The following is a 23,004-nucleotide window of genomic DNA, read 5'->3' as shown; positions in this document are numbered from 1 at the left end:
AGAGCTGGCTGTATTTTAAAGAATCCTTATTGAGGTTACAGGGACAAACCATCCTGATGTGTAGAAAGAATAGTAAATATGGCTTGGCTTCCCAGTGAAATCCTTGCTGATCTTAAATACTAAAAAGAAGCTTACAAGAAGTGGAAGATTGGACAAATGACCAGGGATGAGTATAAAAATATTGCTCGGGCATGCAGGAGTGAAATCAGGAAGGCCAAATCACACCTGGAGTTGCAGCTAGCAAGAGATGTTAAAAGTAACCAGAAGGGTTTCTTCAGGTATGTTAGCAACAAGAAGAAAGTCAAGGAAAGTGTGGGCCCCTTACTGAATGAGGGAGGCAACCTAGTGACAGAGGATGTGGAAAAAGCTAATGTACTCAATGCTTTTTTTGCCTCTGTCTTCACGAACAAGGTCAGCTCCCAGACTGTGGCACTGGGCAGCACAACATGGGGAAGAGGTGACCAGCCCTCTGTGGAGAAAGAAGTGGTTCAGGACTATTTAGAAAAGCTGGACGTGCACAAGTCCATGGGGCCAGATGCGTTGCATCCGAGAGTGCTAAAGGAGTTGGCGGATGTGATTGCAGAGCCATTGGCCGTTATCTTTGAAAACTCATGGCGATCGGGGGAAGTCCCGGACGACTGGAAAAAGGCTTTTGTAGTGCCCATCTTTAGAAAAGGGAAGAAGGAGGATCCTGGGAACTACAGGCCAGTCAGCCTCACATCAGTCCCTGGAAAAATCATGGAGCAGGTCCTCAAGGAATCGATTCTGAAGCACTTAGAGGAGAGGAAAGTGATCAGGAACAGTCAGCATGGATTCACCAAGGGCAAGTCATGCCTGACTAATCTAATTGCCTTGTATGACGAGATAACTGGTTCTGTGGATGAAGGGAAAGCAGTGGACGTATTGTTCCTTGACTTTAGCAAAGCTTTTGACACTGTCTCCCACAGTATTCATGCCAGCAAATTAAAGAAGTATGGGCTGGATGAATGGACTGCAAGGTGGAGAGAAAGCTGGCTATATTGTCAGGCTCAACTGGTAGTGATCAATGGCTCCATGTCTAGTTGGCAGCCAGTATCAAGTGGAGTGCCCCAAGGGTCGGTCCTGGGACCGGTTTTGTTCAGTATCTTCATAAATGATCTGGAGGATGGTGTGGATTGCACCCTCAGCAAGTTTGCAGATGACACTAAACTGGGAGGAGAGGCAGATACGCTGGAGGGTAGGGATAGGATACAGAGGGACCTAGACAAATTGGAGTATTAGGCCAAAAGAAATCTGGTGAGGTTCAACAAGGACAAGTGCAGAGTCCTGCACTTAGGACGGAAGAATGCAAAGCACCGCTACAGAATAGGGACCGAAAGGCTTGGCAGCAGTTCTGCAGAAAAGGACCTAGGGGTGACAGTGGACGAGAAGCTGGATATGAGTCAACAGTGTGCCCTTGTTGCCAAGAAGGCCAATGGCATTTTGGGATGTATAAGTAGGGGCATTGCCAGCAGATCGAGGGATGTGATCGTTCCCCTCTATTCAACACTGGTGAGGCCTCATCTGGAGTATTGTGTCCAGTTTTGGGCCCCACACTACAAGAAGGATGTGGAAAAATTGGAAAGAGTCCAGCGGAGGGCAACAAAAATGATTAGGGGACTGGAACACATGACTTATGAGGAGAGGCTGAGGGAACTGGGGATGTTTAGTCTGCAGAAGATAAGAATGAGGGGGGATTTGATAGCTGCTTTCAAGTACCTGAAAGGGGGTTCCAAAGAGGATGGATCTAGACTGTTCTCAGTGGTAGCTGATGACCGAACAAGGAGGAATGGTCTCAAGTTGCAGTGGGGGAGGTTTAGGTTGGATATTAGGAAAAACTTTTTCACTTGGAGGGTGGTGAAACACTGGAATGTTTTACCTAGGGAGGTGGTGGAATCTCCTTCCTCAGAAGTTTTTAAGGTCAGGCTTGATAAAGCCCTGGCTGGAATGCTTTAGTTGGGGATTGGTCCTGCTTTGAGCAGGGTGTTGGACTAGATGACCTCCTGAGGTCCCTTCGAACCCTGATATTCTATGATTCTATGATTCTATGCTTAGTTTAGCAGTTCTCAAACTGTGGATTTGTGTCTCCAGAGGTAACATGCTTGTTAACAGCAAAAATGTTTTCAAATAAATAAATATATAGAGGTGAGAAATAACAGACTTCAACTCTATTGTCCCTCTGCAAATTTGTGTACACAGAGTCAATCCCTTACCTCTCTCTAAAAGTGCAAAGTTTCAAAAAGTTCAATGAATAGAAGATTGTTGGGGGTGGAATCGATCTGGACAAGGAGAAGTCTGGAGATAAATGTGAGAAGGGAGGGACATATGCTTGTTTTGTTGAAATATTATATGTTTGCTGTTGAAGAAAAATAGCCAGAATACTTAACGTTGTTGTTTTAGTTAAATAAAACAATTTAAATGTCTGTCTGGTGATGTTCTCCTCCTGTTACAGCCTGGCAAGAAAATCCTCCAAATATTAACGATTAACCTGTTGAATTGGAGATATTTATCAAGTCGTTGGGAGGTGAACTATCTGCTTCAATTACCTTTGCTAAATGAAATAACCAAACAATCATTCATTTTCTCATATAGCTGTAAAACTACTCTGAAAAGTTTTCAGAATAAATCACTGTTTAAAAATGTATAGTGTGTACCTTCTAAAAATGAAACCTACATCTATCTCTGAGTTGTGAAGAATATGTATTAAGGTTATAACAACCAACAAGAATACACTTTTATGTAGAAATCCATGATTAAATCGAGTCTTCCTGACTAGCGATTTAAATCAATTTGATTTAAATCAAATCCACCCTGTTTTTGCTGACCAACAGGCAGTTCTGCTCCCCAGGCCCTTCTGGGATGTCAATGCCCCAAACTTAGCTGTTAGAGAACAAGGAAATGCTCAGCTAAGATCTTCCCCATGTAACAATAGGAAAGAATCTTAGAACTACAGGGGAAAACAAACCACAGAGCTCTGCTAACCAGGAGGAGCTCAGTTATAGTTGCCAGTTCCCCCATATAACCTTAACTCTGTCCTCTTGGAATGCCACTGTATTGTATCTTGCAGAAATTTGCCAACCCACAGCCTTCAAATATCAGCAGGTTGCCTTAAAAATCATGAAATATTTAAAAATAATAAATTTGTGGTGGGGTCTGCTTTTCATCTTTTGAGTTTTGAGCCTCGGGGGGGTCAGGGAGAGAAGGGAGTAGGGGAAGTCACTTTTTTCAAGTCTTCCTACATAAACCCCATATTTTGGTTTAAACAAATGGGTGTGCTTATCACAGGACTCCAGGCTCTGGGGCTTTTAGAAAAGTTGAAGTTAAATCTTCGTTCGTTCATGGTATGATATTCCACTTTGTTCAAAATTCTCTCTTCTGTCCTGAGCACATGGCAGCCCCATTGCTGGGAGTGCCTCACTCCACTCAACTGTCGGTGTTTTATAAGACAGGCATCTGTAAAAGCTACGTGGAGGTTGAGTAGAATCCAGAAATCGCTATTGTAGATTTGTAAGAATCAAGTCTGTGTACTTTTTCACCTGGCTTAACAAACACTTCTTGTCCTCTTCACTTATGGAGTCAATATAAGTACCTTCATTAGTTAACTTCTGAACTGAAGTCTTTGCTTCCAGATTTTCAATGGATATCTCTGATTGATTGATCCAAGGATAGCTTCTATTGCTGGACAGAGATCTACTACTGTTGTAGCAGATGCCTGGATGACATTGTTTAATGATCCAAGTGGTTTCAACAGGAGACTTACAAGAGAGGGAATGGCGATAGTCTTCTCTGAACTTAGGCCTGGTCTACCGTACACGATTAGGTCAAATTTAGCCACGTTAGGTCACATTAAAACTCAATCAGTCCACACAACCAACCCCGTTTTGTTGACTTAAAGGGCTCTTAAAATCGATTTCTGCACAAGGGGAGTAGCGGTAAAATTGACTTCACTGGTTCGAATTTTGGGTAGTGTAGATGCAATTTGACAGTATTGGCCTCCGGGAGCTATCCCAGAATGCTCCACTGTGACCGCTCTGGACAGCACTTTCAACTCAGATGCACTAGCCAGGTAGACAGGAAAAGGCCCGGGAACTTTTGAATTTCATTTCCTGTTTGGCCAGCATGCTGAGCTCATCAGCACAGGTGACCATGCAGTCCCAGAATTGCAAAAGAGCTCCAGCGTGGACCAAACGGGAGGTACTGGATCTGATCACAGTATGGGGAGAAGACTCTGTGCAGGCAGAACTCCATTCAAAAAAACAGATCACCAACGTACATGCGAAAATCTCCCGGGGCATGATGGACAGAGGCTACTCCAGGGACGCTCAGCAGTGCCATGTGAAAATTAAGGCGCTCAGGCAAGCCTGCCAAAAAACAAAGGAGGCAAACGGATGCTCCTGACATGCCGCTACTACGATGAGCTACATGGAATTCTACGGGGGGACCCTACCACTACCCCACCTCTGTCTGTGGACACCTGCAAGGGGGCAGTCTCACACAACAGGGAGGAGGATTTTGTGGAGGAGGAGGAGGAGGAGAGTGCACAGCAAGCAAGTGGTGAATCCGTTCTCCCCGGCTGCCAGGAACTGTTCATCACTGTGGAGCCAACACCCTCCACAACCTCCCAAGGCGGGCTCCTGACCCATGAAGCCGGAGAAGGCACTTCTGGTGAGCGAACCTTTGTAAATACAGTAAGGGTTTAAAAGCAAGTGTGTTTAGCGATTCATTTGCCCTGAAGACTTGGGGTGGATTCACGGGTACTGGAAAAGTCTGTTCATGTGTCTGGGGATGGAGCGGGAATCCTCCGGGCACATCTCAATGAAATTCTGCTGGAGCTACTCTGAAAGCCTTTGCAGAAGGTTTCTGGGTGGGGCAGTCTTATTCCATCCTCCATGGTAGGACACTTTACCACGCCAAGCCAGTAGCAAGTAGTCTGGAATCATTGCAGCACAGAGCATGGCAGCGAATGCTCCTGGGTTTTGGGCGCATTCAAGCAACATTCGTTGTTTATCTCTCTGTGTTAGCCTCAGGAGAGCGATATCATTCATGGTCACCTGGTTGAAATAGGGGAATTTGTTCAAGGGGACATTCAGAGGTGCCCGTTCTTGCTGAGCTGTTTGGGTGTGGCTGATGATAGCCACGCGGTGGGGCGAGGGGTGAAGCGATCATCCCAGAGAATTGGGTTGGGGGTGTGTGTGTTGTGTTGCACATCCACCTGAAAACTGCAGCCTCTCCTTTTCAGTGGCCAACCCACCAGGCATTGCTTGATGTGGGACAGGAGGGCACCGCAGTTCGAAAGCATTCCCACATGTTATGAAGGCGGAAGAAGCCGAACTCCGCGTGCCCCTTGGGATTACCAGGGCTACCTGCAAGCCAAATTCTGGTGCCCAGCCGCATGTGATGTCTCACACCAAACCAGCAGGCACTCAATATAACAGGCAAAACGCGACCTCATATCGAAAGAACATGTGCTGTGTGGTTTGAATCGCTTGATTCACTCTGAAAGAGTCTCCCCTTTGTTCTCTAAAATGTATCTTTTTTAATTCTGCTCTCCCTTTTTTTCCTCCCACAGGTGCAACTGTTTCTACGCTCCCCCTATCATCTCCATCCCAGAGGCTATCCCAGATTAGAAGGCAAAAAATCCGCACTCGTGATGACATGTTTTCCAAGCTCATGCAGTCCTCCCGCCCCACCACAGTTGGGGAACCCCACTGCAGCAAAGCCATCCACTATGACCTGCACATTTCCCAAAGTCACTACCCTTGATACCAGCAGCTCAGTGATTGCGTTGGCTACTTGGATCCAGCAGCCCCCAAAGCTGATTTGCCCACTCCAAATTAATTCCCAACTGACCGGTAGCAGTCAGGCGTTGCAAGCTTGAGGGCTATTGCCTCTCGTTTCTCAACTGTGAGGGCTGCTCCCATCTTGGTATTCTTGTGTTTCAGGGCAGGGGAAAGCAAGTCACAAAGTTCCATGAAAGTGCCCTTACGCATGAGAAAGTTTTGCAGCCACTGGGAATCATCCCAGACCTGCAACACTATGCGGTCCTACCAGTCTGTGCTTGTTTCCCAGGCCCAGAATCGGCGTTCCACAGCATGAACCTGCCCCATTGCCACCATGGTGTCCAAATTGCCAGGGTCTGTGCTTTGAGAGAAGTGCGTGTCCATGTCCTCATCACTTTCGTCACCACGCTGCCGTCGCCTCCTCGCCTGTTTTTGCAGGTTCTGCACATACTGGAGGATAACGCGTGAGGTGTGGAGAAAGTAAATAAGGAAGTGTTATTTATTCCATCTCATAACACAAGAACTAATGGTCACCAAATGAAATTAATTACAGGTTTCAGAGTAGCAGCCGTGTTAGTCTGTATCTGCAAAAAGAAAAGGAGGGCTTGTGGCACCTTAGAGACTAACAAATTTGGTGTTTAAGTGTTTAAGTGACCGTCACTTATTAGCAGCGTAGTGTCCAGGAAGTGGATCTCTTGTGTGGACTGGTGCAGGCTGAGGTTGATGGTGGGATGGAAATTTTCTATTCCTGGCTTTTTGACCATGAGCGAATCTCTTTGCTTCTCTGTGCCTCAGTTTCCATCACTATAAAATAAAGCTAATCAAGGTTCTGTTTTTTTCTCTCCTGTTTCTCAAGGCGGGACACTTAGATACATTTGGGGCCTGTCTACGCTACCGGTCTAGAGTGTCTTTGTAAGCTGATGACCCCCACATGTTGTTCAGAAGCTATGGATGACACAAGCTCCTAAGGTTGTTCTGTGCTTAGCCCCTAGGGCACAGCTGGGCTGGGCGGTCTTTTCTCGCTGTGCTGTGTGGAGCAGGTTCTGGGCACTAGGGATATGAAGAGGCTCTCAAGGACTAATTCTTGAAAATAAATATCAATGAACTGCAACGCAAATAAAAAATCACTGCTGCTAATGTTGGTGGGTGATAAAATAGTAGCAGCATGGTAATTAATGATGAGGAGAGGGCAGCGACACAGAGCAATCGGATCCCTTGAGAAGCTGGACCCATTCAAAGAAAACAAGTTTGAAAATAACCAAATGAAGGATCCTATAGCTAGCAACAAAGCATGCAGGCCACACCTCCAGAATGGGACAGTGTATCCAGGAAAGCACTGACTGTGAAGAGGATTTAGGGGCCGTGCTGGGCAAGCCATTCAACATGAGCACCCAGGGTGATGCTGTGGTGAACAGGGCTAAAGCCATCATTAGATGTATGAAAAGAGCAGTGAGGCGTATAAGGAGGTGACACACCATGAGGAAGACTGATCATGGAATACTGCATCCAGTTTTGGTGTCCACCTTTGAAAAAAGATTTGGAAATATTGGAGATGGGGCAGCAAAAAGCAATGAAACGTTTTGAGGGCTGGAGAAAAATGCCTGCGAGTGAGCTATTGAAAGAGCTCAGCCTGTTTAGATTATAAAAAAGATCGGGAGGTGACGTCATTGAAGTGACTTCATGGAGAGAAAATATCGGGTATTAAAGGGCTCATTAATCTAGCAGAGAAAAGCATAACAAGACCCAGTGGCTGGAGACTCAAAAGAGACCAATTCATATGAGAAAGAGGGCACACATATTCAACCGTGAGGATGCATCACCAAAGGAACAAACTAGAAAGGGAAGTGGTGGGAATTCCCCACCTCTTGATGTCTTCTAATGAAGACTAGATGCCTTTCTGGAATGTTTGTAGTCAAAAACTAGCTCCTATGCTCTCCAGAAAGCATGTGATATGCAGGGGGTCAGATGACACGCTCTAATTGTCTCTTCTGTCCATAAAGTCTGCTAATTTATGAAAAACTGAGCATAGCATGGGGAGAAGCCTTTGATGTTTTACTGTGTTCGGCTTGAGCCCACAATGAACGCTCATTGAGAGGGGTGATCCAGGGGAAGCAGCTCAAACATCCAGTGTAGCTGGACAGGGGCAGGACATCAGCACTGCAAGGGAGGGGTGGGTGTGGCAGTGACATCACAAGGGCCTTTGGCAGGACTTCAGCCAATTGGACAAAGGTGGTGGGGAGGCGATGATCTCACAGAGAGATCTTGACATCAGCCAGGCAGGACAGGGGTGCAGGACAGGGGCCACCTCGGAGATCCCTGTGGCTTTGCTTCAGCACGTCTCCTTCTCGAGGTCTCTCCTGGAGGACTGAGAGAGCATTCACTTGCACGTACGTGAGCACAAGGAGGACCCTCTTTGGAGTTTTCTCCTATTCTTTTAGTGGTTTCGCTCAAAAACAGACGTCCCTGTATAGAAGGTAAGAGCCACGGAGAAGTTTGGAACCTGCTCAGTCTGATCCATGAGGTGCCGGCTGATTTTTAGGAAAGGAAAACATTAGATTGTGGGGGCAGTATTTTATTTCCGACCTAGGACTTTGTCCCTTAGAATTACTGGGGACATTGGGGTTTCTCCTTTTTGTTTTCCCTTTTCCTCTGTCCCTCCTACCTTTCTCTTCTTGCTTTCGTTGTCCTTTTCCTCTGCTCTCCTCCCACCACCAGGAGCTCTGTGTGTGGAGTGGGGTCCGGGGGGGTTGTGGGAGGCCCTCACAGAGAGGTGAGACTGGACTAGTGCTCCGAGAGTGATCCCCTCGGTGGTGACCAGGGCCATTCTTTGGGCTATTTGATGAGATCCCTTAGCCTCCCACCCCTCAAAGTCTCAACCTTGATTGGCTGAGGAGGGGGCTATTGACAGGGAGGAAACTCTGGTCTTTGTTGTTCTCTTTTATGACCAAGCAAATAAGTCACAATCAGTTATACGTTTGACCAATGTGGATGCTGCTCTCCATTCATTGTCTCGGAGCAGTTCATGATCCTCTCGAACATTCCAGTTCTTCTGAAATAATTGCTGAATAATTACTATGAACAATTGTTGGTCTGTAGCTCATTTGAGAGCAATTCTGCTACTGACTGGCTGCATCAGCTAAGACAAGTCCTGCTCCTTTCTCAGCCTTCGTTTCTCCTTCTGTCAAGTATGAATAACAATCCTCTCCCACCTATCTCGCCATGGCTGGATGCTGGGGATCCACTGAAGAGTGTCACTCGGAGCAGTGCAGACTAAGGGGTGTCCTATCACACTGAGCCATATCAGATTATAACCTAATATTCGATTTGATTTGTATTTTATTGTTTTGAAATTGTGAAAAGCAGCAACTACATAGCTCAGACTGAAGCATCTCATCCAATTTTCTAGAGCACAGTGTCTCCCCTTTGTGTACGATGAGACAGTTTAATGCACTGTGACGGACAGGAGATGCTCTTGTTTTGCAAACAGATATTTTTGCAAAGAATTTTCATCCTACTTCTTATGATTTCAAGAAACAAAGTGGTTTCGTTTGAATGGATTTTCTGACAGAAAAAGGTTTCCATGAAAATGTTCACACCTTATTTCCTGGGCTTTATCCCTGCCTCTGGGGGCTTGTTGTCTGTTAGTTAGAACAGGAATCAGGACAGTTGTCTTCTCTTTCTGGCTCCGTCACCGCTTTGCTGTGTGACACCTTGGGTAGGTCCAATGGGAACAGGGTCAATTCTCTAACTCCAGGCAGCAGGGAGCCTGGGTGAGATAAGGGACGTTAAGGCCATCTGCGAAGGAGAAAGGGATGTTTCCAGGTGTTGAATGTCAAGAACTCTAAACTTTGCTAAAATGGCTAGTCTCGAGAAACAAGAACTAGTTGGGGCCAAACTTTAACCATTGTCTTTTATAAAGCCCATTCAGGAATGTGAGTCCCAGAGAGCCATAGAGAGGGGGAGCAACTTGCCCAAAGTCCCACAGATCAAGAGGCAGCAATGGAAGCAGGAGTGACCATCCCTCTCAAAGGCAGGGAGACCAGACATTAGGGCCTGGTTGCAATTGCCAGCTGTGGGAGGGAGTGTGCGGCAGTGGTTAGTGAAGGGGTCCATCCATGGCTCTGACACTCGGTGTGGCCCTGAGCCGGTAGCTGAGGCCCGTTTGCCATCAGTAGGGTTGGGGTCCCGTCGCTACAGCCCAGTGGGTTTGGGAGGCTCCAGGAAGGTGTGTAAAGTGCTGGGATGTCAGGATCCTGGAGGCGCTGTCACCTCCGCCCTACGGCCGTGTTCTGCACCCCCCTGCTGCTGGCTGAGTTTCTCCGTCCCTTGGCAATAAGACAGACTCTTGTTTTCACAACCGGTCGATCGCCCTCGTGTCATCACCCTGCCTGCTGGCTGGGCAGGGTAACTCCTGAGGTCACCACCCTCTCCAGCCTGCCTTGGGCTTGGAGAGTGAGGAGGAGGGTGAGGGACGTCTGCTGACCCTGAACATCCGCCATCCATCATCCCATCACTGAGAGCAAGTGAGTGGCATTTGGGTTCCTCGGTGTCTTCCCCTGTCTGTCTGGGGGAGAGACTATCTCCAAAGGGGGATTTCATTTGCAAACAGCCCCCAAGAGCCCCTCACTCTGAGGCCAGGCAGGGGCTTCTCCAGAGCCGTCTCCAGTGTGTTTGGAAAGGTTCCAGCAATGGGGCTTCCCAGCCCTTCCCCTCCCAGCCCTTCCCTCCCAACCCTTCCCCAGGCTGAGAGTCTCTGAGCTGGGCCAGACCCTGTGAGCTGCTGAACCTGGAAATCAATGGGGAACGAGAAGGGCCCTGTGCTTCCTGTGCTGAGGGCCTTTGTGACTTTGACGTGGGGAATGGTTTCCCAGGGGAAGTCCGGACTCCTGGCTTCTGTTCCTTCTCTAGCCTGGGCGGGAGAGTGGCCTGGGACAACAGGAGGGGACTGTTTGTCCAGAGTAACCGATGGTCTTTGGGACTGACCCCATTGCTGGAAAAGGATGAGACTTCCTGGATATTGCAGCAGCAGGGATTACAAGGGGGAACGTTGGGAGCAGATCATGCAATGAACTCCTGCCCGTGTGTGTAGATGGCACTCCCTGAACTCCTGTGGGGGCAGAAGGGGCTGCTGTGGTTGGAGCAGGGAGGAGGAGGGACGGAAAAGGCCCATGAGTAAAAGGCTGCCTTGAGCCCAGACTCACCCCTGCTCCCCGCTCGGTTCCAGGATGGCCAGGCTCCTGCGGATGTTCAGGAGGAAGGCTCTGCAGGTGGCCCCAGAGCCTGAGGGAAGCAGCTGCCATCTTCCCAAGGGGCAGAGCAAGCCCTGCGTCCCCGCTGGCGGGGAAGCAGGTCCCGTCCAGGCCAGACGGCGGAAGTGCCCGGCCTTCTGGAAAAGGACCCCGGCTCCCGGCGCAGGCGCCGAGCTGGGAGAGGCCCCGACCAGGCCCCAGTGGAGCTGGCCCAGGCTGCGGCTTTGCAGACAGGACCCAGCCCAGAAGGGGCGCCGGGCAGGGTGGCTCTGGGGCTTGTTGTGTGGGCAGCAGCGGCCCCAGGAGCCCAGCCCTCGTTCCCATCAGGAGGCATCGCCCTGCCCGGTCTCTGAGGACCTTCCAGCCCCCGCCGGCCAGGAGGTGGAAGGTCCCTGTCCCAGCACCGGCAGCTCAGCCTGGGACAGCGGCAGCACCTGGGCCTCTGGCAGCAGCCAGGCCGATGGAGGCCACTGCTTTGTTCCAGGTGAGGAGCCAGGCTGGGCTCCGGGAGGGGTGAGGACGGGATGCGAACACCCTGGGCCCAGACGCTCTCCCAGGGATATGGGGGGGGGGTCCCCAGCCCAGGTGTCTGGCCTGAGCCCCGCGAACCCCACTGAGAGCAGCAGCCGTCACACAGCTGCCCCTTCCACACGGGGACCTGGGGGTGGGGGCGTGAAGAGCTGCTGCCACTTTGGTCCTTGCTGCTCCGGGGCCGGGGGAATCGGCACCTCCCCTGGAGTCCTGGCCAGTGGAGGGGGGGCTCTGCTCTGGGCTTCTGCAGCTGTTGGGGGCTGAAGGCATCCCTGAGAGGGAGATATGGGGCCCGATCTGCCCTGGGTGCCTAAGGTGGGAAGGGGGGTCTTGAATCCTGCTCTGCCCACCACGCCCCTGTCCTTCCCTCCCTGGTGCAGGGACCCCCCTGGATTCAGAGCAGGAGGAAGGGGTGGACGTGGCCAAAGATGAAGCTGCTCTCAAAGTCATCCGAGAGCAGCTCCAGTGCAGAGATAAGGTACAAATGTTCCCCACCTGGGCTGGAACCAAGATTGCCCTGTCCCTTCCCAGCATCCCCACCCCCTGCCAAGGGTCTTGTCCCTCCTGATCCACCACCCCCAATGGGACCCTTTTGCATCCATGATGTGGGACCCCCAAGATGGGGGTGTTTGTCCCACAACAGCCAAGGTCGTCTCCCCCCACAGGCACTGTCCCAGTTCCTGATCCTGCTTGTGTAGGAGTGGGGGGGGATTTGGACAATAGGCGGGTCCCCACAATCCCCCATTGAGGCCTGAGCCCTGGAGCTGGTGTGGGTGGGGTAGGAAGGTCCCGAGCTAACAGGTTCTCTCTCACTATACCCCACTCCCGGTGGGTCCAGGATGAGGGGCAGCAGCTCCTGTTCCTTCAGGCCATCTACCCCGCATGTCTGGCTGCACGGGAGAGAGGGGAGGACACGCTGGAGCCGCACTGCTGCAAGGCGGCTGTGGTGAAGAGGATCGTGGTGAGTGAGACACGCCATACGGCAGCTGGAGGGAGGAGGGAGACATGGGATTGGCAGGGGTATGGCCGGGCTAATGGGTGGGGGCTGGGTGGTGTTGGAGGGGGCAGCAGAGGACAAGGATTGCTGGGGCTGAAGACTTGGGAGAAGAGAAGGGAGAAATTGTGAGATTGGTCAGTAGTGGGCAGGGGGGGAATTGTGCGGCTGGAGGGCAGCTGAGAGTGGGGGCCAAGGAATCACATGGTCCCAGCTCGGTCGTCGGGATGGGGCTGAATGGGGGCAGTTTTGACAGGGAGGAGGAGAGAAGGGGATTGGGAGTGAGCTGGGCAGGAATCCGGGAAGGGGGACAAGTCGGATGGGCAGGAAGGAATCGGGGGAGCGGGAGGTGGTGGGGGATCCTGCTGGCCATGTGGGGCACTGGCTGTGTCATCTCCTCACTGGGAGGTGTCAGTCGGGCCTGAATCTTACACGCTCCTTTGTCTCTTTCGCGTCTCACAGGAGCTCATCGAGGAGCTTCCCGATGACTCGTCACCCAGCGCCGTCCTCGCCCACTCCCTGGCTGCAGTGGGCTACCTCTGGTACCGAGACAGCCCCACCCCCCCACCCCGCCGACTCCCCTAACCCCACTGCTGATCAGGCCCAAGGCTGGGAGTCACCGTCACTGCCCCTCCCAAGTCACCTCCCAAGAGTGGCGCCTCTGGCAGAGATGGTGGGGTGGGAAGATTCACTTTCTCCTGGCGGGGCTCTTCTTTTCACTCCCATCACATGACAGGGGCCTTGGGGAGGGGCTCACTCCCGGGCTCAGATACAGGAGGGGCAGCAGGCTCCAGTGAACAGGAGCTATTCCTGTCCTGCCACTGTCTGTCTGGGACGCCTTGGCCTTGTCATTCCCTAGCGAAGTGCCTCAGTTTCCATTCTCGCCAGCCTGTGCGTCTATCCCTGTGGCTTGGTGTCCATCTTGGCGACAGTCCCACCCCCGTAGTGCACAGTCTAATACCAGCTCCTCTCTCTTGCCAGCACCATGAAACCTGCCCTGGAGCCAGCCCTAGAGACCCACCTCTTGCGAGCTGCCCTTCACTCCGTCTTCACCCTGGGCACGGAGAAGGACACCACCGGCATCCAGGTACCTCCTCCTCCTCCATCCTCCTCCTCTTCGAGAGTAGTCCTTGGTCCCTGCTCCCTTGATTTGCTGGAGCTCCAGATTTAGGGGTGGGGTAGCGGAGATGGAACAAGCTGCAGGGTTGGATCCTTCCCTCCAGCAGGGAAGAGATTACCCCTCCCTGGGGGATTGCTTTCTTTCTTTCTTTCTTTCTTTCTTTCTTTCTTTCTTTCTTTCTTTCTTTCATAAGCTGTGTTTTGCCCAGAAGCCCAGGTTCCATCCATAGCAACTTGGCTGTTTCATACTCTTCTGCCTACAAGGCCCTCTGCAGAGACCTGCTAAGCTCATGGATTAAAGGTCCAGGGGTCATCAATTCTTGTGAATTGCCTGCAGTGGGATGTGAAGGAGAAAGGCCAGGAGATGTGTTTGGGAGTCTCCCCAGTGCTTCCCAGAGACCCCTCTTCCCATCCTGTGGCAGGTGTAGGCCCAGGTTCCCTAACTCTGACCCATGCTTTGCAGACTCTGCACAAAGTCATCCCAGAGGTCCTGGATGCCATGCTGGGGAACCTGCTGGCAGAGTCCCCAGACACAGACAGGCTCCACTTCATCTTGGAGGTGAGCCCCATTTGACCGTAACTCTTTGGGAGACTGGAAGATGCATTTTCTACTCTGTCCTCCTAGCTGGGTCCCCAGTGGGCCGTCCTTGGTTGGGGAGGTCAGTGCAATGTAGTGTCAGGTCCTTCCTTCTTGAGGGACAGAGGAAGGAGCTGGGGCTCCAAGCCAGAGCTCTGCCTGGTTCTGCTGAGCACTAAGCACAGGGCTCCTGGCTGTCTTGGGGAGTGAGAGTCTGAAAACCCACCCTTCCCCCACCCCTTCAACACACAGAGCCCATCAGATTCAGGAGATGGTTCTCAGAGAAGAGGCACATGCTCCTTCCTAGAGAAAGAGGAGGAGCCCAGGGAATCAGCCCTTCCCTCTGATGTGCTCTGAAATTCCTGGGGGGATTGTGCTCTCAGTCACTCCCTACATCCCCCCAAGGATTTGCGTAGCAGGGAAGGGCCGAGGATTCAGTCTTCTTTCTGGTGAACTGTTCAGGAATCAGGAGTTCTGGGAGGATGGGACCAGCCCCGACCCCGAACATTGTCCCAATCTAGAGAGACGCTGAGAAGTTGTGACCTGAAGGGTACAAGCTGCGTCCTGGGGGAAAGAATCCCCTTCTAAAGCTCTGCCATCAAGGACTCAGCTATTCCCCCCTGCGCAGAATGTCTCAGGCCCCTGGGGCTGGGGGCATGGGGCTCATTTGCAAAGCAGGAGCAGCTGGCCACTGAGTCTGACCTGCCTCCTTTCCCCACAGCATGTCAACCTCTGGGTCGTGTCCAGGGTGTCGCAGGAGCGAGCCAGGGCTATCAGGAGCAGCACAGCCCTGCTGAGATACACAGTCACCCTCCCTGAGTTTGACGTAAGTGAGCTCCGAGCCCAGCTTGCTGGGTCCAGGCGGAGGCGGGCTGGCTCCAGCGGGCTGCAGGATCTGCTGCTGCTGCCGGGGCTGTGGGTTAGGAGGGTTCTTCATGGGGAGGCAGAGTCAGAGCAGGACTGAGCTAGGCTTATGTCAAGTTCTTCTTGTCCTGGTTCAGTGTTGTCCCTGGGCCTTTAAGGGGACCATGCTCCAGCCCCTGCTTGGCATCCCAAAGCAGCTCCAGGCTCCCTTGGCAGCAGAGCAAATGAAAGGTTGATCTCAAGCTCCTCTCCCCCAGCGTCTCCTGCAGAGGGGCTAAGAGGAAGGAGCCCTCTGGCCCAGGGGGGACAAGGAGATGACAGAAAAATGCTGATGGAGTCCCCTCTGCTCTCCCTTCCATTAGATCTCAGCCGAGTTCCCTCAGATGGGTCGCCATGTGGCCCAGCTGGCTCTATTGGTCAGCGATCCAGACAAGGACATCAGCCGGCAGGCCAGGGAGGGGACTTACCGGCTCTACCAGCTGCTGCTCCAACAGAGGGGTAAGGAACCCAGCTGGGACACGGAACCCAATAGGGGACTGAGAGTGACCACAGGTGGATAATGGGACCCCAGACCATTTCTCTCAGACTGACCCCAGCCGGAGGACAAGTCTCTCTCTGCCTCTGTTCTTCTCCACTCCACTGTGCAGCCACCAATGGGATTGGAAGGACACAGAAACTGCAACCAGAATGAGGAGAAACGTCTCTCTCTCTCTCTCTCTCTCTCTTCCAGGCCTGACCATACATGAGGCGGAAGATCTCTGGTGCTATGACTGGCACCAGGACAGCCGGCTCTTGGGCTACAAGAACACAGCCAGAGTGGGGGAGGTAAGGGCACTGTGCCAGGGCATGACACAGCTCAGGGAGTGGGGCTGGCTGGGTTCCCTGCAGTGGATGCCTCCTGGAGACAGGAAAAGAGCCCACTCCTTATTTCCAGCTCAGAGTTCCTCATCCAGCAACCAGTGGGACATGCTGGTGCTAAAGGTCCCACACTGAGACTGGGCCAGGAGTCTCCTTGTCCTTGTCAGGCTGCAGGTTGGATTCCCCTTGAAGAAACCAAGGAGCTGCAGAGGCCATTCCCAGCGAGGAGAGAAATCACTTTGCTGGGGGAAGAGACCTTTGGTCTGTCAGCTCCAACCCCCTCCCCCCGTAACAACACACGCACACTCCTCTAGCCGCTGAGGTGCAGGAGATCTCTCTGCTGGAAGCAAGACAGGGTCCCCTGTTGTCTCTGTGCCCTGCACAGCAGAGTGGGCCTGCTCACACACATTAGAGATCCATTTCCAGCCCATCCTGGCCCGTGCCATAAATTGCCTTCCCGAAAGAGCCACTGGAGGCTTTGGTCCCTCAGCATCTGCCACCTTTTAATAAAGGGGCTTCCCTGAGCCCTGGGACCCTGAAAGCCTCCTGGGGAATGAACTGCCTTGGCCACAGCAGCTCTCTTCCCCGCCCTTTGGGGCACTAGACGCCATTGTACCGCCAGGACTTGGAGGCTGGCTCTGGGCAATCTGCTCGAGCCTCATGTCCTCTTGGTTTTAGGTCTTTGAAAAATTCTTCTCCGTCGGGCAGAGAAGATCCTTCGTACAGACAGCATTGCTGGCCATCCACGACCCCCTGCTGCGTGTCAGCCAGGCTGGGCTGGTGCTGGTCTACTCCCTCCTGGGGGAAGCCCAGCAACTGATGGGGGACACGGTAAGCAGCTGCAATCGACTCAGAAGCTTGGGGTGGGGCCCAGGGCCTCCTTCCCATCCTCTCGCCATTCGCTGGCCTGGTAGCAAGGAGCCTAGTAAGGACTTCTGGCCTTCATGGACTTCTGTTCTTAGGATGTGGTGCTCTGCTATCACTCCTGGGAAGGACAGTTGAGTCCCCTAAGTGCCCTCTGGGAACCTTTCCTGCCCCACAGAGCTGCACCCATTTCCCCACGGCCTAGTGTCCATGTCACCCAAGCCACCATCGAGAGTTGCTCCCATCCCTGGCAGCCTGCGAGGCCAAGGACTGACTGGTGATGGTGACTGACTGAGGCACATGGGTGTGGGAAGCTGGTTTTGCTGCTGGTAGGGCTGGACCCACTCTCGAGAGATTGGGAGGATTCAGTCGTCAGGGGCTGCTGACTTGTCCCGTTCCCCAGGGCTGCCATCCTGTGGTTTCAGCTTTTGTCACTGGGGTGTCTTGGGGAAAGGTCTCAAGCTCTCCCCATCCCACTTCACTGCTGCCAGAATCCCTCCCTCCCCCCGCCACCCTTCTAGAGCCCCCTCCCTGCCCTACCTGGGTGGGGATGGAGGTGGGGGTGGAGGAGAGGGTTCTCCGAACTTGAGCGGTGTCCCCAGGTGGGTTGGAGGTGGAACAGCTGTCAGGGGCACTGATGGGGAAGTGGCAGGAGCTCACCCTACAAGGAGGGGGGTTGGCACTGGAGGTCACTAGAGAGGACAGCAAGCCTCCATCCTGGGGGTCAGGAGGGTGAATCCACCACTCAGACATGAGCAGCTGCTGGGTGGAAATGATGGTGCTGGTTCCAGGTGCCCTTCATCCTCCCTGATTCCTGGGGAGTGTCTCAGTCTCTGACATGTTCTCGTTCCCCTGCAGCATGAGGATGTCACAGCCAAGGTCATGGGCCAGCTTCACATGATTCGGCACTTGCACCAGATGCCCGAGGCGCTGCAAGGGCTGTGGCTCATCTGATGCTCCTCAAGGTTCCCCTCCCTGTTCAGCAAGTCCCGCTCCCTGCTGCAGGTACTGCTGTGTCTCACTATAAATGGGGGGTGAGTGGAAGCGGAAATGGAGGCCCCTGGCACTCTCTCCCCTCTCTGTGGAGCTGTGTCCTTTCCGCGGCCCCCCGAATTCCTTCATCTGGGGTAGGAGCTCTTTCCCTCACACCCATATCCCTCCCCTCTTTCCTTGATCTCACCCCCATCCCATTTCCCATGCTCCCAGGCAGAGATCTGCCTTCCCCATATGGTGCAAAAGGACCTTTGTGTCAGGGCTACAGACTGTCTGCCCAACTGAAGCTCAGGAAGCTCCACCTTTGAGGAGGTGAGGATGGGACAGAGGCTCCGGGCTAGCTTCATCTCCTGCCCTTTATTCTTCCTTTGGCCCTTCTCTGGGCTCTCAGAGTCTGACATGAAGAGGAGCCTCCTCCCCGCATGTCTTCTAGGCCCTGGCATGTGTGATAGCCTCCCAGATGGGTGCAGTCAGAAGCTGAAGCACCTCAGGGAGCTGTGGGGACAGGTCCCTTGTCCTAGGAAGCCAAGCAGTGGTAGTTCTCAAAGAGGCTGAGAGGGAAGAGCCCACTCCCTCTTGGAGGTAAGAGCCATTGACTTCTTTGGGCAAAATGGGTTTCTTGGGGGAGAAATGGGATCCCTGCTGCATAGCCTGGGTGGGAGCTTCCCCCATCCCTGGGACAGAGACATCTTCATCAATGTGCCACCCTTGTTTTTTTCCAAGCAAGAGGCTCCCTAGAGAACTCCTCCTCAAACCTGTTCTCCTGGGAGGGTTTCTGGGAGGAGGCTCCCGTCCCTCAGTCTCCAACTCCATCATGCAGTCTCTTTCACCTAACATCTCCGCTCTCCAGCTCCACTTGCCGCAGCAGGACAAACGGACCTTCAGCTCCTAGAGAACAGACTCTGACCTCCTTCTGATCAGCAATGGGGTTTCACCATCCCCTCAGCAAACCTGTCAGCCGGGCTGGACCGGATTGGAAGGAGGAGGGTATCTAACAGGGTGGCTTGGCCTATGGCTGCCTAGCCTGGGGCTAGGCCAAATTGATGACCAAGTGAGCCCCACCTGAGAGGAAACAAGGGAAAACAGCAGCAAAACTCCAGAAGCAGAGCGAGCTGTTCAGTCGATGGCCTTGGGCCAAACCCTGGAGTCCAGGGTAGGACTGGCTTCTCTCACCATCCCTAAGGAAGGGGACATAGAAGACCATAGAAACCCAAGAAGGGCAGGCCGAACCGAAATCAGGCTGAGGAAGAACTCCCCACGAGGGTGGAAGGCTTTGTTTCTGTTCAAGACATTTTGGGACTTTGTTTGCAAGGAGCACGACCCAGGAAGGAGTGGAGTAAAGGACAGTCACCTGGTTGGAGGGCTGAGTTCCCAGCCAACAAACTGCAAGAGTGAGTATGAGCGGGGTTGCTAGCCCAGCGAGAAAGCAATGACACGAGGCCTGGCCAGCATCTAGCGGTTGAGTGAACTCTGGTACACACCCAAAGTGGCTGTGTCTAGAGCCCTGTGTAGGCTCTTCTGTGGGAAGTTCCCATGGGTCAGTGGGGCCTGAATCTCTCCTGCTCCTTTGGTCTCTTTGGGCTTCCCACGAGATGTCTGGTGAACTGCCCTTGGACTCTGGGCCCAGCACCGCTCAGAAATTATTCGCTACCTTCAGAGAGACAGGGCACAGCTCAGCCTGTTGGGTAGGCTGGAGACCCACACTTCACTCGAACACACAACACTGAGGTGCTTTGGGAAGCATAGTAACAAAGAAGAGATTTAAGTGATACTAAGCAAGAGAAAGAGAGATTTCAAAGAGAGAAACAAAGCACAGCACACTTTGTAGTGACTAAAACTGAATCTTAACAAGTCACAATCTTTGCCTTAGCAGTTTCCAGACTAACATCTCAGCTTTCCTAACAGACCTTCTTTGATGTCCCTGTAGGGTAGAAAACTTCTCTGTCGAATCTGCTGATTTGATTGCTTCGTCTTCTGGTTTCAGACCCTCTGTTCTCCTTCTGGGGTGCCTGGACTCTGATTGTAACATCTCTCTGGCCCAGCCTCTTACACAGATGTGTGCTGCAGCCAGCCCAGCGCAGGGAGCAGTGGGGACAGATGATCTCCTCCTGTCAGACCAAGCAACAGGGGTCCCCTTGAGGCTTAGATGGAAGATCCCAGGCATCTCCTGGAGGTAAGAACCGTCCACTCTTTTGGGCACTTGGGGCTGTTGCAAGAAAGAGGGGGCTCCTGTTCCATAGCCTATTTGTCCTCATGACTGTGTTTTTTTCTTCTCAGAGGATGCCCCTGGAGACTGTTTCGTGCAGAAGGTTTGATCGGGGAGAGATCACTCACTGTCCTGACCCATGGGTCATTAACCCGGGTCTGCAGGGTTCCTGGGAGCAGCCACCCTCCAGCACGCCACATGGAAGCCTACGAAAAACTGCTTACCTAGGACTGACGAAGTCCAGACCCAGTTTGAGGCTCCTATTGGCAGAGTCCCAGAGCAGCTAATCGGCCCCCGGGACCTCCTTAAACCAGCAGCAGGAAGAAGAAGCTGTCTGAACAGCCGAGCTCCTCCCCGGCTCTGGACCGTGTGTTGGCTGTTCCTGCTCCCACTCCCCAGGCTTGATTTCCTGGCATCCGGACTCAGGGTGACTCACCTGACTTGAGGTTCTGAACACAATTTGGTCTTTTGCTTCTGCTCTTCCAGTGTCCTGACCCAGCTGACTCTCGACTCCTGTCTTGTGAGTGTGGACTCTGCCTCTGACCACGAGGTCTGGCTGCCCATGACCCGGCCATGACACTGATTTTTCTTCAATTCCTCCAATGCCCTTTTCTGCTCTCCAGCTCTGCTCTCCCAGCAAGACACATCGATCCCTTGGCTCCCAGAGTCCTGCTTGCCTGCTAGTCAAGGGCTCAGGGGGAGTGTTTGTCTTGCCCCCTCCTGCACCACAGCTGCTTGTCCTCGGGGACTCTCCCTAGCACAGAGGAGAATCTGTCCTGGCAGCAATTCAGGAAGTCACAGAAGGGACGGTCTGCTCAGCTCCCTCTGCAATGCCACTGCCCGAGACCATTACGAGTGGGTGCCCAGTGACTGCGCCGGCAGCTCCTTGAGAGACTCCTGGGGGCAGGGTAGTCATGTTTCACGGTGACCGCGGGAAGCCATGCGAAGAGGGCGGCATTGAGGAGACTCTCCTGCTGTCCCAAAGGGTTTCTGTTCTCCTGCACGGTCAGACCGTGGGGCCAGGTTGGAGAATGGGGAAGAGCTGGTTGGTGATGAGTCGGAGGATTCACCATACAGGTGGCAGCAGCTGCAGATCCTGGAGTCCCTGTGGTCGGGTTACCATGCGTCCGGAGTTTCCCGGACATGTCCGGCTTTTGGGGTTCTAAATCGCCCTCCGGGAGGAATTTGTAAAATTCTGAAAAGGTCCAGGATTTCCCTCCCAATGCAGCACTCTGGGGGCGGAGGGGGAGCTGCACGCTCTGCGGGGGAGCACGGCACTGTGTCTGGCTCCGCACCCCAGACACACTGCTCTGAGCAGCAGGGTACGTGGGCCGGGGGGGCTGGAGAAGGGGCATGGGGTCCCAAGGGGCAGTCAGGAGACAGGGAGCAGGAGGGGTTGGATGGGTGAGGGGTTCTGGGGGGAGCCGGTCAGAGGGTGAGCATATGAAGAGGGGTCGGGGGAGTCAAGGGATAGGGAGCGGGGGGGGGGGGGGTTGGACAGGGCAGAGGTTCGGGGGGGCAGTCAGGGGCAGGGAGCAGGGGGGAATAGATGGGTTGGGGTTTCTGTGGGGGCAGTCAGGGGACAGGGAGTGGTTGGTTGGGTGTGGGAGAGCCGGAGGTCTGTCAGGGGGCGGGGGTGCGGATAGGGGGCAGGGCAGTCAGGGGACAGGTAGGGGGTGGAGTTCTAGGGGGGCAGTTAGGGTGGAGGGGTCTAAGGAGGGGGCAGTTGGAAACAGGGAGGCTTAGATAGAGGGCAGGGTTGTCACGGAGTCCCTGGGTGATGCTCTGGAACTGCTCCCCATGAAGTCAGTCAGGACTCTGGGGCAGTCGCCTTTCTGTGAGCAGCCTGTCTTCAGGACACACAGCTCACACAGCTTCCACCTTCCTGGGTCTGACCTCGGAGCATTCAGCATCCTCTGCCCCTCCGTGCGCTTCCCCCAGCGAGTCCGCTCAGGCGGGGCTCCTGGGGAAGCCAGAGGGTCCTGCACCCCAACTTCGCAGTCAGACGTGACTCTCAGCCAGCCAGTAAAACAGGAGGTTTATTAGACGACAGGAACATGGTCTAAAACAGAGCTTGCAGGTGCAGAGAACGGGACCCCTCAGCTGGGTCCATTTTGGGGGGCAGTGAGCCAGACAACCACGTCTGCACTTCACTCCATGTCCCAGCCAGCCCCAAACTGAAAACCCCCTCCAGCCCCTCCTCCTCTGGGCTTTGTTCCTTTCCCGGGCCAGGAGGTCACCTGATTCCTTTGTTCTCCAACCCTTCAGCTCTCACCTTGCAGGGGGGGAAGGGCCCAGGCCATCAGTTGCCAGGAAACAGGGTGTCGGCCATTCTCTGTGTCCAGACCCCTGCACACACCTGCCCTCTAGGGCTCTGCAATGATCATACACCCTTACTCCACCCCCTAGATACTTAAGAACTGCCTGGGGGAAACTGAGGTACCCCCACACTATTCAGAGGAAACATTAAGAACAGTCCCACTTCGTCACATCTCTCCCCCCTTCGAGATCGAACTGAGCGGGGTCACTTTAGCCGGTGACCTGGGGAAGTTCGAAGCCACCAACGTTCCCATGGATGCCCCAGCATCTCTCCCATTCCTTGGTAGGAGTTACACCAGGCCCTTCCAGTTTCACGCCCTCCCTTAGGTCAGGGGTGGTCGATAGCACTCGCAGGCCGCATGTGGGAAGGTTTATGCAGCCCATGCCCTTTGGCCACCCCAAGAATGTCTCCCCATTGACCATCACCTTCTGCTCCCACTGGAGGTCCGGGGGGCCTGGCCCCAGGAAACTCCACACAGACATATAGGTTGGGGTCAGGAGTGGGAGCCTGTCCACATCCCCAACCATCTGGCTGACGGAGTCTATGGCCTTGGGACCCAGCAAGGGAGCTAGACACCGGGGCTTTTCCGCAGGGTCCCCTTGGTTCAAATCGCCAGCCTGCTCAAAGGCAG

At 53.4% G+C, this 23,004-nt stretch overlaps 2 protein-coding genes and 1 long non-coding RNA gene across 5 annotated transcripts in view; 2 read left to right on the top strand and 1 right to left on the bottom strand.

The window, feature by feature from the left end:
- The window catches only part of LOC125621599 (butyrophilin subfamily 1 member A1), a 655,591-nt gene that overhangs the window by 62,479 nt on the left and 570,108 nt on the right, over positions 1-23,004 (bottom strand). The gene's annotated exons all lie outside the window — the stretch shown is intronic.
- On the top strand, positions 1,645-6,628 carry LOC142069280 (uncharacterized). Its single transcript, XR_012665055.1, has 2 exons — positions 1,645-4,683; positions 5,588-6,628. It is a non-coding gene; the product is annotated as an uncharacterized LOC142069280 (long non-coding RNA).
- LOC142069264 (maestro heat-like repeat-containing protein family member 7) lies at positions 14,185-15,692 on the top strand. Its single transcript, XM_075119878.1, has 3 exons — positions 14,185-14,250; positions 14,990-15,094; positions 15,495-15,692. Exons 1-3 carry the CDS (start codon positions 14,191-14,193, stop codon positions 15,690-15,692), a joined length of 363 nt encoding a protein of 120 aa, XP_074975979.1. The 5' UTR covers positions 14,185-14,190.

Source organism: Caretta caretta, chromosome 14, assembly GCF_965140235.1.
Source record: "Caretta caretta isolate rCarCar2 chromosome 14, rCarCar1.hap1, whole genome shotgun sequence".
Taxonomy (NCBI): domain Eukaryota; kingdom Metazoa; phylum Chordata; order Testudines; family Cheloniidae; genus Caretta; species Caretta caretta.
This window is presented reverse-complemented; position numbering and strand designations above follow the sequence as displayed.

What these genes read in the sequence shown, in the direction of transcription:
- LOC142069264 (XM_075119878.1), top strand. Translation starts at nt 14,191, where the DNA reads ATGCTGGGGAACCTGCTGGCAGAGTCCCCAGACACAGACAGGCTCCAC. An exon ending in GGCTCCACTTCATCTTGGAG is followed by an intron (nt 14,251 to 14,989) that starts GTGAGCCCCATT and finishes CTTTCCCCACAG; the next exon opens with CATGTCAACCTCTGGGTCGT. An exon ending in TCACCCTCCCTGAGTTTGAC is followed by an intron (nt 15,095 to 15,494) that starts GTAAGTGAGCTC and finishes CCCTTCCATTAG; the next exon opens with ATCTCAGCCGAGTTCCCTCA.